This window comes from Pararge aegeria, chromosome 7 (genome assembly GCF_905163445.1).
Source record: "Pararge aegeria chromosome 7, ilParAegt1.1, whole genome shotgun sequence".
NCBI lineage: Eukaryota > Metazoa > Arthropoda > Insecta > Lepidoptera > Nymphalidae > Pararge > Pararge aegeria.
Window position 1 is genome coordinate 1,522,204 of NC_053186.1, and position 17,774 is coordinate 1,539,977.

General features: G+C 35.9%; 1 protein-coding gene across 2 annotated transcripts; it reads left to right on the forward strand.

Annotated features, from left to right (window-relative positions):
* The first annotated feature begins 1,375 nt into the window (after positions 1 to 1,375).
* On the forward strand, positions 1,376 to 17,520 carry LOC120624991. 2 transcript variants are annotated; one of them, XM_039891884.1, is made up of 11 exons: positions 1,376 to 1,529; positions 2,631 to 2,701; positions 4,356 to 4,399; positions 6,871 to 7,001; positions 8,276 to 8,379; positions 10,308 to 10,408; positions 10,625 to 10,683; positions 11,840 to 12,008; positions 13,419 to 13,526; positions 13,956 to 14,007; positions 15,748 to 17,520. In XM_039891884.1, exons 2-11 carry the CDS (start codon positions 2,638 to 2,640, stop codon positions 15,879 to 15,881), a joined length of 966 nt encoding a protein of 321 aa, XP_039747818.1. In that variant the 5' UTR covers positions 1,376 to 1,529; positions 2,631 to 2,637; the 3' UTR covers positions 15,882 to 17,520. The 2 variants fall into 2 exon arrangements, with proteins under 2 accessions (XP_039747818.1, XP_039747819.1); XM_039891885.1 differs by lacking the exon at positions 1,376 to 1,529 and adding an exon at positions 1,659 to 1,837.
* Positions 17,521 to 17,774: the final 254 nt, after the last annotated feature.

Sequence of the window (17,774 nt, forward strand, 5' to 3'; positions counted from 1 at the left end):
AAAGTCAACCGATTTGTTGACTATTTAGTAATTACAACTGTTGGTTTTCAAATTAAAGAAAAATTAAATAATAATAATAAAACTATAATTCATACCCAGACGATTATACGCACACACATACACTACCAATAATTATTATATTCCTCCTTAATTCTTTATTAACTAATAAGTATATAATAATACCGACCTGCTTTGCATTTTTTTATTTTAGTTTTACATAATTTCTCAACATAGCACAGATAGCAAAAAAGGCCCATAAAATGCCAGCCATGAGAAGATCAATTAGCTATCTAATATTTTAAACTCATAGGCCCTAATAGCTATCTAATATTCTCTAATAATTTGGTAAAAAATTATGAATAAGCAAAAAAAAGATCATATTTAGCTACCAAGTAAAGGTGAGGCAGAGAAGCCTCTCTTTATCATTTTTCTTGCGTATCTGCATATCTGCGTATATGCGTATATGCGACAATTAAGTTAATCTCATTTCATATGATTTACTACGCAGCTTAAATAGTTATATCTAATAGCGTTTCGTCAGGCGACTGGGAAGTAGACCGGCTCCCTGTCAGCACCGGCTTCCTCAGTAGCTACGGACCTTCCACCGGATACTAAAATTGCCGGCTATATATACTCCCCGGCTTTACAAACTTCGATAGCGCGAGTTAGGATCCAGAATTCCAAGTCAAATTACTCCTTTATACCACCTCAAAATAAAGATCTTAAGCTTATTTCTAAAGTAATTTTTTTTAATAATTATTGATACAAATTTAAACAATGTTAAAATATACGAAACGAATGTTATGTCGTTGTTTAAGTTTTTAATGTTACTTTATGGATATAACAGTGAAAGAGACAGTAGAGTTTCAAACTTCAATAATATTGATTCGGTACAGTTCTGTTCGCATTTTTGCTCTCTACCAACTGACATTGAACCTTAGAGTAGGACAGAGCTATAGCAGAAAACGAGATAACTTTATTTCGTAAGCTTTATACTCAAGATTATGGCTCAATATGAATGATCAAGCATTCCAGTGAATGAATCATGGGATGGCTTGTTAATTAACTTCCTTGCTTCGACGAATTAAATAAATTTGTAATGATCGTTATCGTCATTAAAATTGCTCTTGCGTTCGTCTTTTATTTTGTTTGATTTATTCTTTAAAATAAAAATGAAGTTAAAACTGAAGTTATAAATTAATAATGTTCGATAATAATGAATTCTGGGTTATAGAAAAAATTACATTATTATTCGATAATTTACCAATTTAAAAATATCTATTTATTGTTTAAAAAAACCATTGAAATGAACAATGATTGAAATAAGTATTTTTGTTACTGGCAACATTTCGTTAAATATTTGATGAAATCTCGCCTGTGCGAAATAAAATGGCGTTGTGAAACTATGAAATAGAACATAATGTAAATATTCTTATCTTAGGGCGAGGCAATTGTGATTAAATAAGAGCGAAATAAAGTGTAATCCAATCAATATATTCACGAAATCAAATCTATTGTTGCCATCAAATGTGAGTAATAAATTGTTGCAATCATTAAATTATATTAGGTATGGCGGTGTTGCAATTTGATTTTTTATTGAATTGACTTATTTTGACATTCGTTTTTAACTTTTTACAGTTCAGAATTGCCATAAAAACCAAGAATTGGATTAAATTCTTATATTTTCCGACTATGTAGTTACCCGCTAAAGGGATAATTCTAATGAGATCAATGATATTTCCATTGTAATAAACAACATCAATAAGTGTGCTTGCGAAATGCATACTCTTATTATAAACCTTAATTACTATCGTAATGTTACGAGCTTTCCACACAGGTAAATAGTAAACACAGGTAATGACCTCTCCAGAGATGGTGGGCTAAGCCCAGCAATTGGATGTTTTCATTTTAATATTCCAGTATAAATTGAGTGTAAAGTTTGTAAGCCTAGTCATCAAAGCTTCAACTTTGCTTTCAAGAGACCAACTTAGAGGCCCTTGATGCACCTATAACTTTTCAGAGTAATGTGTTTTTAATGAAAGCAATTAAAATATTGCTAGCTTTAACGGTGAAGGTGAACATAGTGGGCAAACCTGCATGCCTGAGTGTCCATAATATTCTCACATGAATTCTACCAATCCACACTTGGCCAGCGTCATTGACTACCGCTAAAACTATTCTCATTCAAGAGATGACCCGTGCCCTGGTAAGGGGTTCTTAATGATGATATCTAGTTAAATATTGTTAATTTTATGATAGATGGTATACAGATAACTATGCAACAGCTTTACAACATGCATAGAGGGTAAATGTCCAAGAAACATTTTGTTTAGCTAAAGAACAAAATTCCTTTGAAATAATATTACTATAAGTATCTCTTCTTCTTCTTCCTCTTGTCTCTGTATGTGGTTGGCCGGAGCCTTCCGTACGTAGTGCCACTGGTATGGCTCCCCACTGGGTTGTTCCAGCCAGCCGAGCTCACTCCAGAAGCTTAGCACACCACCCAGGTTGCCAAGTGCTATAAGTATCTCATAAAGAGGTATTCCTCATCTTTTCTTGTCAATGATTATGTCACTTGGTACTAAATAATTATACAATAAAAATTTTAAAATTATTGTCATTGTTTTCAGATAAATCATGTCAGATGATGAGCAATCATCCGAATCTGAACCGACAGTGTTAACAGCTGAATATAAAGATGGTAAGAGCCTGTTTACTAGCTACCAATTACTAATAAAATAAGCATCTTTACTAATATGATAAAGTTAAAGTGGGTTTGTTGGTTTGTCCTTCCTTTACGCCCTATCCAAGCAACCAATCATCTTGATTTATTGTATAATTATTTGAAACGGCAGGAGAGTAACATAGGCTACTTTATTTTCCAGGAAAAATGACTGTCTCCATAAACTTTCTGTAAATTCATGTTCCGTCTATGGTCCGTTTCTCTATAAAATAATTTCAATATGGTGTTAGAACTGGGATTCAGACCCACACTCTCAAAATCTGAAACTGAAAACTCAAACATAAATTTAGTTTAATTGTAGAGTCTACTAACAGTTGTATTTTACTGACGAGGAGAGGTGGCCGTTATTTTCAAACATAATCCTTGTCATCTATTATTGTGTAGCTATTGTGTATAAATAATACGATATTCGATAGTAACACGTTTATTGAGCTAGGTAGCAAAACTTGACAGTATGTATACATGTAATAATTAAACTACACACTTGGTTTTACTTTTGTTAGGAAAAGGTAAACAAATGATGTAGATGCTTATATTTGACATACCTTTCCCCCCAGTGGCGTGCAATTGGTTTCTTACCAGGGTATGCATACAGCAAGAAAATTGCATAAAACGACAAAAATCCTACTCTTATACCAGTTATATATACATTTTTGGATAGGCAGTGCTTTTGTGCATGTATGAAGTGCACGCCACCAAGAAATGAACAGCACACTATTAAAAATATAACAGTAGCCAACTGCTTCCTTGGTTTAGTGTTTAGCATGTTAAACTCTCTCGGATCCTTAGGTCCCAGGTTAGATTCCTGGGACAAGAATGGTTATTTATTGAGACTTTTCTGTTAAAAATTCTCAGTATCAGCTTATTAAGCTGTTGTTCCAACTTTTGATATTATTAAAGCTCAAAAACCTACATTAGAGCAATGGGGTGGGTTTGCTCAGAGAAAATTTAATAGGCTGATGATTATTGTGTATATGTGAGTATCTCTACGTGATCAAATCAGAAATGAGGAGATCCGTAAAAGAACCAGAGTTACCGACATAGCTCAGCGAGTTGCTAAGCTGAAGTGGAAATGTGCAGGGCACATAGCTCGGAGAACCGATGGAAGTTGGGTTTCCAAGGTGTTGGAATGGCGACCCCGCACAGGCAAACACAGTGTTGGTCGGCCCCCAACAAAGTGGACAGACAACATCAAACGAGTCACTGGGAGCCGCTGGAAACAAGGGGCCCAGGACCGTGGATTTTGGAACTCTCTTCAAAAGACCTTTGTCCAGCTGTGGACTACAATCGGTTGAAGTGATGGTAATGATGATAAATAAATAAATAAATAAATATACTACGACAATACACACATCGCCACCTAGCCCCAAAGTAAGCGTAGCTTGTGTTATGGGTACTAAGATGACTGATGGATATTTTTATGAATTATATATACATAAATACTTAGAAAATACATATAAACACCCAGACACTGAAAAACACTTAATGCTCATCACACAAACATTTTCCAGTTGTGGGAATCGAACCCACGGCCTTGGACTCAGAAAGCAGGGTCGCTGCTCACTGCGCCAGTCGGCCGATGATGATTGTAATGTTTAATTATTTCTTTCAGGCCATTTAGAAATAGTGGATATGCCACCTGCAAAGCGAAGTAAAGTGAGTGCTTACTAATATTAAAAATAAATAAATAAAGCCTTTATTGCTGTTACAGAGTATGTACAATGTATAAATATTAATTATTAACACTAATATCTCACACTTCAGTTTATTGTAATCAGCCAGTCTCCAGGCGCATAGGCCTCGTCCAGGTGTTTGAGTGGGTTTTCAAAATTCAAAATTCATTTATTTCAAGTAGGCCTAATACAAACACTTTTGAAACGTCAAGTCTGTCCGTGTGTAGTGACTCTACCACCGGTTCGGAAGGCAGATTCTACCGAGAAGAAGCCGGCAAGAAACTCAGCAGTTGCTCTTTTCCAACATCAAAAATTTACATTTTATATTTAAACATTCATTTGTCTATCTTGTGAGAGATGAAAGCGGAGCCGGATGCTTCCAAGCAACCTTGTCATTAAGAAACTCATCAATTGTATAATAACCTCGCTGTAATAAATGTGTTTTAACACATTCTTTAAACTTATGCATTGGTAGGTCCAAAATTACCTTAGTTTGGTGGTAGAGTCACTACAAACAGACAGACTTGACGTTTCAAAAGTGCTTATATTAGGCCTACTTGAAATAAATGAATTTTGAATTTTGTTTCCATGTGCCTGGCATCCGAGCTTTCCTAGACTATAGTTTGCCTGCCGTCTGCTTGATATCATCAGCCCAGCGCTTTCTTTGCCTACTCCGTTTTCATTTTGAGCCATCCCTAACTTCCCATTCGGTCAAAGCTTTGGTTAATTTCTCGCCTTTCAGAAGCATATGATTGTCCAGTGGCGTGCACTTCATACATGCACAAAAGCACTGCATACCCAAATTATTTTATACAACTCGTATTGCAGGGGAGTTTTGCCATTTTATGCCATTTACCTGCTTTATGCATACCCTGGTCGAAAACCCTGCGCCACTGTGATTGTCTATCTCCTTTTTAACGTTTTGGTAAGGGTGACAGTCAAGCTTAGTTATTTCTCTGAAGTCTTTGCACATCTTGCTACACTTTTTGGAGGGGTTTTTTTTTTGTGTAAGCGCCCATTTTGGCATCCGTAAGTCAGGACAAGAACTAAGATTGAAGAGTTTTCTCTTAGATGACATTGGATATTCGCTGTTACTAATATTATTACACATATAATGTGAAATGGTGTTGGTTTCTGTTTTGATCGCACAGCCTCGTGTTTCGATCTGATTTTCTGAATAGAAATATTTCAATAGCAACATAGCTATAGCTTATATAGTTTTGACGACCTCCTTGGCGCAGTGGTGAACGCTGAGGTCCTGGGTCCCTACCCCGGTTGGGGCAATTTGAGAATTTATAATTCCAAAATTTTCTCTGGTCTGGTCTGGTGGGAGGCGTCGGTAGTGGCTAGTTACCACCGTACCGTCAAAGACGTGCAGCGATTTAGCACCATGTCTCATAGAAACCGATTAGGGTATGGGTTTAATATAATTGCTTTGCCCCTAGCGGGTTAGCCCGTTGCCATCTTAGACTGCATCGTCACTTTCCATCAGGTGAGATTGCAGTCAAGGGCTAACTTGTAGTCCAATAAAAGATAGCATTGAACATAGCATGCTTATTAAGGAGGCTTCTTTTTACAACTACAGTTTGTTTGTTTACTTAAACGCTATGACGTCAGGAATTATTGGAAACTGATAAGAACGTTGTTGTAGACTTACCCAACTTGACCCGGGTTAAGTTGGTATTTTCTTCTCTACCATAAAGCTTCTAAATGACTATGATACCACGCTTGACATTGCCTTATTACGTAGCTTGGTAATCAGTAGCGGGCGATGCGACGCGGTGGGTCGGAGTTATAATGTGAACAATGCCTTATTACATAGCTTGTTAATCAAAATTCATTCAGTGTTGTATAGCCCATTTATCGAGGAAAGCTTATATATCATCTCGCTAAGACCAATATGAGCAGAGCACCAATGAAGATTATTTCAAAATCAGGGGTCTTTTTTTCTCCTTTTGAAAGTTAACGTAAACTGTTAAAGTTTCGTAGCTTTAGGTTTAAGTTATCGAACGAAGTTATCACCATCCCCTTACAATTATGTAAACATATAAAAAAAAAATATATACTATGACAATTCACACATCGCCATCTAGCCCCAAAGTAAGCGTTGCTTGTGTTATGGGTACTAAGATGACAGATAAATAATTATATGAATAACATACGTAAATACTTATAATATATAGATAAACACCCAGACACTGAAAAACATTCATGTTCATCACACAAACATTGTCCAGTTGTGGGAATCGAACCCACGGCCAATGCTCAGAAAGCAGGGTCGCTGCCCACTGCGCCAATCGGCCGTCATATATGTATGAACGCTTCATAAGTGACTGTGATAGGCCTACATGAATAAAGAAATTTTGAATTTTAAGCGCATCCATGCTAAGCTGTGGGACGTAGTAAATTATTTTCAGTATTTCAGCATTAAAATGACTATTTCTCTACTTTCAGTTCCAAACGGTGAGAGAAAATTCTATATTGGCAGACAATGACAACAGTAACTACGATCAATTCAAATACGTGCAGGTTCTGGACTCCGATAAGAACGTTGTTGTAGACTTACTTAACTTGACCCTCGTGAAGTAAGTATTTTCTTCTCTACCATAAAGCTTCTAAATGACCATGATACTACACACGACTAGCTTGATAATCAGAGTGGCGGGCGATGCGACGCGGTGGGTCGAAGTCATATTTTGGGACGACTTTAAGGCGAACGATTATTAAAAAATATATATATTATTATAGCCTCAGCCAGAACCAATTGGTTTCTTACATACTAGTTAAATAAACTTTTTAATACCAATTGAAACGTGAACAAAAAAGTAGACTAAGAAACATAAATAGAACAAGATCATTAAAATAACTTTACTCTCTACTAGTAAGAGTAACTATGTTCTTACACAATCATGTTAAATTAAAAACACGGTACATTGATTAATATACATTGATTAATAACAAAAATATTAAATTTTAATTATATACTTATATATAATTAAAATTTAATTTATTATATATCTATATATTTTATTGTAAGTTTGTTATATGTACATATTATATTTGTATATATAGGTTTATGCATGTTTATTTGCAACACAGTACAGTTAAATGCACCGCCTACCTCTCTTCTTGAGCTGTTTTTAACGCCTTTGGTTGCCTGGAAGAGATCGCTATGTAGCGATAAGGCCGCCAAATTGTATACCTTTTGTTAAATTGTTTCTTTTAATTTGTTATGTTTATGTGGTGTACAATAAAAGTGTATTCATTCATTCATTCATTCATCCTTAAAACCAGCGGTAATAGGGTAGGACTTCGTCTTCACATTCAGGGGACAAAGTTCGAATCCCAGCACGCACCTCCAATTTATGTGCGTTCTAAGCAATTAAAATATCACTTGCTTCAACGGTGAAGGAAAATGTGAGGTTACCTGCTTGCCTTAAAGTTCTTCATACTGTTCTCAAAGGTGTGTGGAGTCCACCAATCCGCACTGCGCCAGCGTGGTGGGCTATGGCTTCATTGTGGAAGGAGACCCGTGCCCGGGGCCGATAATGAGTTGATGATGAATAATTATTATTAAATTAATTAATTTATTTATTTTATTTATTTAGGAAGCCAACGTTATATACAATGCCTTAAAATTTTTCTAAACATAACGGTAATATTCTGAATTTTACATTGTATACCCCACTTACAGGCTAACTCTGCATGCATCATGAAATATAGACGTTCTTCAATATACAGAACCTAAAACTAAAGAGATAAATTAAAAAAAAAAATACAAAAGATACTACAAACTATAATTAAATAAAAATAAAAGAGGATTACGTAACAAACAGTTTTTTAATTTGTCACCATCCAGGTGTGACGATGGGCAGGAGTCGTACCGCCTCGTCAGCAACGATGACACCGAGAGCGGTGGTGAAGAGACCGTCACGTGCGTGCTGTCCAACGATGATGGTGAAGGTAAGTTGGTTTCTATACTTAGCTAGCTGTCCTGGCGAACTTCGTACTGCGGATCATTTTTTTTTTTTTTTGTTACGTTTTTTGTATAGACTACCTAACGAATTCCTTGGACGAACTGAAGTACTGAATCGTTACACGTTAAACAACATATCGTATCGTAACTCGCATTTGTTAATACTGCAGCCAGTATGTGTTAGAAAATATCATTTTGGATCATTTTTTGTTTATCAATGTTATATTTCAATACTTATTATCCTATTCCGGTGTAAGAGGAATCCAAAAAATCAAATATCATAAAAATTGGTCCAGCCGTTCTTGAGCTATAAATGGTGTATCTAACACAACTTTCTTTTATATTACTTCGGTTTTCGTTTACACGTTGTATATCTATATATAGTGGACCCGCGGTAGTCCGGCCCCTGTCTAATCCGGCGCCCCCTGTTTTCCGACATGGTCTATTATTTATTATTGAATACGTATTCGCTAAGCATGATTGAACAAGTTACAACTTGTACGCACCATCACTATTGTGGTCGGATTACAAGGTACTCTTGTAAAAAAATCCGGACTATAATCCGTCTTAGGCAGTACTCTATAATCCGACGAATTCGATAGTTCGACACTGCCCTGCAAAATGTTTGTCGGACTACCGGGGGTCCACTATATATAGATATACAACGTGTAAACGAAAACCGAAGTAATACTTCCCAGGCTTTGGGTTACGTTAGAAGAACAAGTTACACTTTATTGCACATATAACATCCAGGAAAAGGAACAGTAAGGAGTATACAGTAAGAAATGTAGACATGCAAAGGCGGCCTTATTGCTGCAAGCAATATAGGCAACCTTTACGTAGACATACTTATAGCAAGAGAACGGTACACTATGTACTGTCTCTGAGACTTATCTGTGAAATCGAAATAAACCATTGCCATAGTTTTTACTAAAAAAAAAATCAGATACAGCCCTAACATCACATGCAGAAGTAAAATCAAGTGACTCCTGTCACTTTAATAGTTGCGCGTCGCGTAGCGTAGCTACTATGCGCGTGTCGGTCTTTTATCTTCAATAGGGTTGTCAAAAGTAAACACTTTGAATGTTTTGAATTAGTTTGTATGGAAAAAATAAATATGCTTTCGATTTAAGACAGCTGGCTGGCGCGTGGGCAGCGACCCTGCTTTATGAGGCCAAGGCCGTGGGTTCGATTCCCACAACTGGAAAGTGTTTGTGTGATGAACATTGATGTTTTTCAGTGTCTGGGTGTTTATCTGTATATTATATGTACTTAAGTGCATTCATCAGTCATCTTAGTACCCATAACACAAGCTACGCTTACTTTGGGGCTAGATGGCGATGTGTGTATTGTCGTAGTATATTTATATTAATATTTTACAAGGTCATTCCTTTAAAATATACTTATGCCCTTTAACGGTATTTCGTTATTCCGTTACACGTGGTATAAAGCTGAAGAGTTTGTTTGTTTGTTTACTTGAACGCGATGATCTCAGGAACTACAGGCCCGATTTGAAAGATGCTTTCAGTGTTGGATAGCCTGTTTATCGAGGAAGGCAGCCTATATATCGTCACGCTAAGACCAATAGGAGCATATTTCAAAATCAATACACACATCGCCATCTAGCCCCAAAGTAAGCGTAGCTTGTTTTTTGGGTACTAAGATGACTGATGAGTATTTTCTATAAATAAATTACTTATAATACACAGATAAACACCCAGACACTGAAAAACATCAATGTTCATCACACAAATATTTTCCAGTTGTGGGAATCGAACCCACGGCGTTGGACTCAGAGAGCAGAGTGGCTGCCCACTGCGCCAATCGGCCGTCAAGAGCAAAGCATGTACCTAGTAAAAATTTAAAATACAAATGTAAAATAACATCCATTGTGTGCATACATCCATGTTTCCAGAACATGACCCAGATTCGTACGTGGTGATGGAAGGTAGCGATGGCCCCTTGGTGTTCCTTCAGTCGTCCCTACCGCAACCGGAACCGGAAAAACCAAAAGAGGTAAGAGAGTTTACATCACGCGTGTTTTTTACTTTACGTTATTATGCACATGTGTTTTAAAACATCACGATTCAGTAACGTAGTGCCTTAAGTAAATACTTAATTTAACCGAGTAATACAGTATTTATTAAATACATACAAAAAGTGTTATTGCTATTTTTTTATATGATAAGGATTTCTGAAACTAACAAAAATGAATTATATTCTTTGTTCCAGCAAGCCGCTTTAACTCCATTGGAAATATTAGAAAGGGCGAAATCATTACAGAAAGCAAAGTGAGTGTTGTTTATAATATTCCTAACAGCTGGGATGTCCTTACATTAGAGAGTTTGCTTAAACTCAAAATAAAAACTTAGTTCGTGATTCAAATCATAGATTTAATATACATAACTAAAGATCGGCGATCTGACAGAGACAGAACATAGTACAACCGTATGATAGAGCGAGATAGATGGTCTTACGAGGTCACTGTCAGAAACCATATGGGCCTGTAAGGATTATGCTTTAGCAGCGATCAAATTAAATCCCACTTATATTTGCAATGTCAGATTTAAAATCTATGAATCAAATCAATAATTTTATTTATTTATTTTATTTTTACGTTCTATATTTATTTATTTATTTCTTTTATAAATATAACCTATAATAAACTATATAAAACTGAATAAAACCTAAAACGTCATCGAAACCACCGCAGCGAGGCACAGTTCCTAAGATTTAGTATTGCTCCTTTGAATGGCCAAACTAATTATTTGTTCACTTCATTGCACAACCCAAAAAAAACGGTTTACAAAAGGCGGACATAATGCTAAAGCATTTTCTACCAGCCAACCTTCGGACGTGCGAAGAAAAATTAGTGACGGTGTGGCCAAAACTTTAGGATGTAAAATTAAATTAAAAGGAAATTTCATACTGTACAACGAATAATCATAGTAAAGTAAGCAACATATTATGCCATTAAGAAGTGTCCGAAAAAGATTTCACGATTTCTATCAACCAAAACATTTGATAAATAAAAATAATGTAATCTATATATATAAAAGAGAAAGTGTGTGGGTATGTTCCGTATAGGCTCCGAAACGGCTGGACCGATTTCAATGAAAGTTTCAGGGAATCTCCGGATTGACCTGGCGAGTAATCCTGTAAAGTTTGGTGACGATCGGAGCACTCCTATTTTTGAACTGTCAAACTATCAAATACAGCTTTTATTTACTATGATGATATTCTATTGTTGGGTGTACATGGGTGTAGATAATGATCTTCACCCGCTCGAGAAGGGAATAGAAGAGAATGAATACGGAGCGAAATAAATGATTTAATATATTATGAGACTTAAATTGAAAATTTAATGATGTAAGTTGATTGTTTAAATAAAATAAAGCAAAATGTATCCCGGGCTGGGTACGCTAGTACTAATTAAATATATTCTAGGGCCCTAATGTCGCTTCACACGCCCACAACGAACCGCGGCCGTCGCCGCAAAACGCAGCTACCGCCGCCGCACGAGCTACTCGCCTCGCCGCACTTCAAACTATACCTGTATTCTTGCAAATTGTGCAACTTTAAGTGCAACGCCATCAAAGAACTAACTGCACACAAGGTACAGTGTCTAAAATGTTCACTATGTTTGAAAAGGAAAATGTGTAGTATTTATTTACTTTCATCTAAGTATTTATTCGTATATAGTTTATTATTAGTTTTTTTTTAAATATTTATTATAGTTTATGTATTAAAAAAAAAAAATTAAAAAAATTGAGATTGACTCTCAATAAGTTCAAAGTTTATATAAAACGTAAGCTTACAGAAAAATCATATTATAATATTAAGGATTACTTAAACGATAAAAAAGCTTGGGTGTGAATTACTCTAGCTTCATAGCTTAATATAAATAAACTGTGAGATGGTGATAACAAAAAAAAATACCCGGCTAAGTTTGTTGTGGGCTCTTCTTAGACCAGGGCGCGTTTGGAACCCTCGTAGCTTTAGGTTTAAGTTGGCGAACGAAGTTATCACCATCCCCTTACAATTATGTAAACATATATGTATGACGGCCGATTGGCGCAATTTGCAACAACCTTGCTTTCTGAGCCCAGGGCCGTGGGTTCGATTCCCACAACCGGAAAATGTTTGTGTGATGAGCACATGAATGTTTGTCAGTGTCTGGGTATTTATATGTATATTCTAAGTATTTATGTATATTATTCATTAAAAAATTTTATCAGTTGTCTTAGTACCCATAACACAAGCTACGCTTACTTTGGGGCTAGATGGTGGTGTGTGTATTGTCGTAGTATATTTATTTATTTATTATTTTATTTATATATGTATGAACGCTTCATAAATGCCTGTGATAGACCTTCATGAATTAAGAAATTTTAAATTTAGAATTTTTTTATTAGTATTTAGTTATTCGTATGTATTTATTTTATATTTTGCACCACCTGCAGGTAGTTATCTTTTTCTCCTAATTCTAAGGTTGCCTGGCAGAGATCGCTACTAAGCGATAAGGCCGCCTTTGTATTCTACTTCTATTTTTATGTTCCTTTTTTCTTGTATAATTCTTAATGTGGTGTACAAATAAAGAGTTATAATAATAATAAAATGGCGAGTTCATACAGTTGTGGAGCCAGGTTTAAGATCCACGTTCACAAATAAAACTTTTCATACTTGTAGTACTCAACCAGACTAATAAAAGAGTCAATAAAAGTCAATCAAATATAGTAGAGAGATAAAAAACATGTGTGGACTTATGTTCACGCGTTAGAAGTTATACTTCTTTGGCGTAACAAGATAAAAATCTTTTCAAAATTTTTATTCGCCTTATTCTGCGTTTGTAGACTGTATTCTAACAATAGAAAAAGGTATTTAATACATTGAAAGATTTATTATAACGCATTATCTAGATATATCATTATCGGAAAACCAAGTTTCATCATTAAAATTTGTCATTTTTGTTTGTACAATTGTATCAAGTTAAAACTGAGCATGATGAATGTTTTATTATTTGCAGGCGGCAGAACACGCGAGCGGTGGAGGTAAATGGCGGGCGGGGGTCCGAGCCTCCAGTATCACATTACAATGTGCGCGTTGCCCCTTTAGGGGTAACAACCATTCACAGGTGTGTACCCCTATCAACAACTGCATTCCGTACTTTTGACAGTGCTTTATTGTTTATTTTTTCTATAGACATTTTATAGTCCCCCATATGACTTTAAATGTTAACACAGCTTAGATGAAAAGCATTAAAACATGATAAGTGGAATACCCTTTATATATGCACAAAAGCATTGCCTACCCTAAAAGTTGTATAAAACCCGTAAATAAGGAGGTTCTCTTAATTGATCCCATATTCCTGATTTATGCCTAGCCTGGTCAAAAACCACGTGCACGTGTCTGCAGCTGTTGTTATGGTTGTCACCGCGTAATTTATATTTTCTCTGAATGTATAATTCCAGGAGAAGTTTTGATTTTTTTTCATTATTATGAATTCTTTAGTACCCCACCGGAATTTTGACTTACCTTATGTATTTATTATTTTTATTTTCAGCTATTGAAACATGTCAAAGATAGACATTTTGAAGTCACTACAGTGAGCACAAGTAAGTCTTTATTCAAATAGTACTTTATTTAATGGATTTATCTTGATCAAAATAGTATATATAGCGTGTAAATGAAAACCGAAATAATACTTCACAGGCTTTAGAGGTACATTATGTACTGTCTCTGAGACTTAACTGTGAAACCGAAACGCTAATAGTTTTTGAGTATACCACTGCCTTAACATCACATGCAAAATAAAAATCATGTGACTCCTGTCACTTTATCAGGTACCCGTCGTGTAGCATAGGTACTATGCGCGTGTTGGTCTTTTATCTTCAATAGGGTTGTCATTAGTAAACACTTGAATGTTTTGAATTCGTTTGTATGGAAAAAAAAAATTGGTTGCCTGTAAAGTCGGTATACGGGCGAAAGTTTTACGTGACAACGACTTTGAGTGGTAAAATAATTTTAATGTGAATATTCATTCGTATAGTAGGAAGAAGGATGAAATAATAGTAACAATTTAAAACATTTATTTATACAAAGAATTATATTTAAAACATTAATTTATACAAAGAATCTCGCACTGAATTTCATATTAACAAAATTTTATTTTTACCTTTACACATACATACGTATTTATATACAAATATACATACAATAACTTGCAATACATTTGCGTACAATGAAACAGCGTTTACTACAAAGGGACGCGTGCCTTTCACTTTTTATGTCTGTCTCTCTCGCTCTTAGGCGGGCTAACCATGCCCGAGTGGAAGGGACGCGTGCCTCTCACTCGCTCTCATTGTGAGCGCATAACGTGAGCGGAGCGTAACGCAGTTTCTTGAAGTGTCACCCGGCAAACCAATTTATAAGACGTTGTCACGTCAATAAATATGCTTCTTTTGATTCAATAGTCAAAATTCATTTATTTCAAGTAGGCCTAATATAAGCACTTTTGAAACGGCAAGTCTGTCTGTTTGTAGTGACTCTACCACCGGTTCGGAAGGCAGATTCTACCGAGAAGTAGCCGGCAAGAAACTCAGCAGTTGCTCTTTTCCAATTTTTTAGCAATACATAGAGTAATTCAAGGGACGGTTTATATGTAGTGTACACACATATTTCAGTAATTTTTAAAATGAATATAAAAACCGCTATTAGACTGAAAGCCATTTACTAATTTCGGCATATCATCGTTTATGCTTATTGTGTAACGCTGTTAATTCCTACTAATATTATAAATGTCAATGTAAGTTTGTTTGATACGCTTTCACGCAAAAACTACTTAACATCGGTTAAGTAGTTTTTGCGTGAAAGCGTAACAAACAAACTTACATTGACATTTATAAAATATGTGTACAAAAGTGTTTCATGAGGATCGCCTCATGAAACACTTTTTGTACACATATTTTTGGAAGTGTTAGAAGTAATATAGGATACTTTTTATCCCGACATTAAGCTCAGTTCCTTTAGGATAGGGGATGAAAGTGTTTGACGATTTACACCATAACTCCGACAAATTATAACCGATTTAAATAATTATTTTTGTACTATAGAGGTTATAATATGTATTTAATTTTGCCCAAACTTTGTGTAGATCTGATGAATGTGGTTGGAGGTAGAGGACAGCAGCAAACCCCTTATTGAAGGCTTAGCGATACTGAATACTTTAAATTTTTTTAGAACTACAACTAAATTGAATGCCACATCAAAGTACAAAATCAAACGCAGACGAAGTCGCGGGCACCAGCTAGTTACGAATAAATAAATAGAATAAAATGTGCGTTACTTGTCGCCAGGCAAAGGGCTACTGGACAGTGCGGAGGTGCACGAGGCGGACGTACTCGTGTGCGGCGCGTGCGGCTTCGAGTCTTCGGAGCGCCACGAGTTCAAGCTTCACATCGAGGAAAAGCACGGCGTCACTGCGTGCTAGAGCCACTAGACTCTGCGTGTACAAGCTCTACCAGTGTAGGCATAAAGATGAAAAAGCGTCCCATACAAACTGTAATAATTTTAGGGCAGGCAGTACTTTCGTGCATGTATGAAGTGCGTGCGACTGTGCGTTCGTTTGTACGGAGTTCTTTAAATAATAGTTAATTTTCTATGGTTTAGTGGACGCTTCGGTCCTGGCCAGTTACCATACCGCGCAAAAACGATTTGGGGTATGTATAGGGTGAAATTCGCAGTACCAAACGCGGCCGTGCACACAAGGCTTTTTACTCGTTTGCTTTTTGCTGTGGAAGTGAAATCTACTTTATTTATTTTGAAATTCCACCCCTAAGTGAGTGTTGTGACGATTCCTATCTGATATATATAATTTTTAATTTTAATCAGGGCACTACGGTTGGATGTGTTCGTCCATTGTCCGGTCGCATATCCAAACATTGAGTATACAAACTAATAATATAAATACAAAAGTGTTTGTTTATTCATGGCGATAATTTTTTGAATTTTGTTATGAAATAAACTAGCCTTGCCCGCGTTTATTATAGTTTTTTTTACCGAACCTGTAGCAACCGTTTATTTTCCTGGAATAAATAGTAGCCTATGTTATTCCTCGTTCTTTTCAACTAACTATATCCCAAACATCAAGTGGATTGGTTTCCTTGTTAGGGTGGTAAAGACGTACAAACAAACTAACATACTTTCGCATTTATAATATTAGTGAGGATTTTAAATGTTTGATTTTACTGGCTAGTTACCAACAAAGACTGGACACCAATGTACTATGATGCCAAGTAGAAACGATTAGGGGTATGTATAGGGTGAAATGCGCAGTACTTACCTGTGAGAACAATTTACGAAGACAAACTTATGCCCGGTTTTACTAACGAAGGAGATTCCCGGGCATACATAACCGAAACGTGAAACGAATGAAACGTTGAAACGTTTTTTTCCATAGACATCGCCTGAATCATTAAAAATATAGGACATCAGCTTACAACTGTCATATTGGGCGATAAGCGGTACTCAGCTTTTAAGTACTCATGGTCTCAAGCACAGAAATCTTAATAACAAGACACTAGAAATGTTGTGTAGGCATCACCTTGTCACCGCGAATGAACCTTTTGCTAGTAAATTTTTTTTATAAGAATATAACTTATTTAAATATTTTTTCATCTACTGTCACTTACGAGTTACCTAAACGGTACTCACCGTCGAATCGGCGTAAATTTAGATGGCGCCTAACCTCGTAAGTCATCACCTAAGGATTAGTGAAACTGGAATTATTAGGTATCCGATTTAGGCTTAGGTGAAAACGGGCATCAGAGCACATCAATTGTTATTCGATACTTGAACAACATTTGTAACAGTTAGCTACTTTATTGTTATTTTTAAACTACATTGCCTCTTATGCTTAAAACTAGTGTACGCCGTAGAGAAAAACAGAAATGAACGATTTCTCGTTCTCCGAATCTTCGTTCGGCGACAAGTCTTTTATATGCATTAAGTGCTAAAGGGCATTTATAGTGTCTAGTTATTAATATTTCATTTTCGATGGTCGCATAGAGGGATCGCCCGTGTGTGTGGTCCTTCAGCGGACGCGGAACTTAATAAACAGACTGAATATCTTTGTGCTGTTTTATTTTGAGTGAACCTTGTCAATATATTTTTACTAAACTGAGGGGTTCGCCCCGAACAAAACCTCGCGCTGTAAGGCGAATAACGCAAAGTTATAATTTAGACGTGTCAGAGTGTGTATCTTTCAGTGGCATAGTATATTTTTTTAACAACTATGTAAGTAGATACAATTCTCTCTACCATCCCCGGTGTACGATAGCCTTAAGAGTATCACTTAAAAAAAATAGGTTTCAAATGAAAGAAC

Coding starts and splice junctions, on each gene's coding strand:
- LOC120624991 (XM_039891884.1), top strand. CDS start 2,638: ATGTCAGATGATGAGCAATCATCCGAATCTGAACCGACAGTGTTAACA. Junction 12,009..13,418: donor AAGAACTAACTGCACACAAG/GTACAGTGTCTA, acceptor TATTATTTGCAG/GCGGCAGAACACGCGAGCGG. Junction 13,527..13,955: donor GGGGTAACAACCATTCACAG/GTGTGTACCCCT, acceptor TTTTATTTTCAG/CTATTGAAACATGTCAAAGA.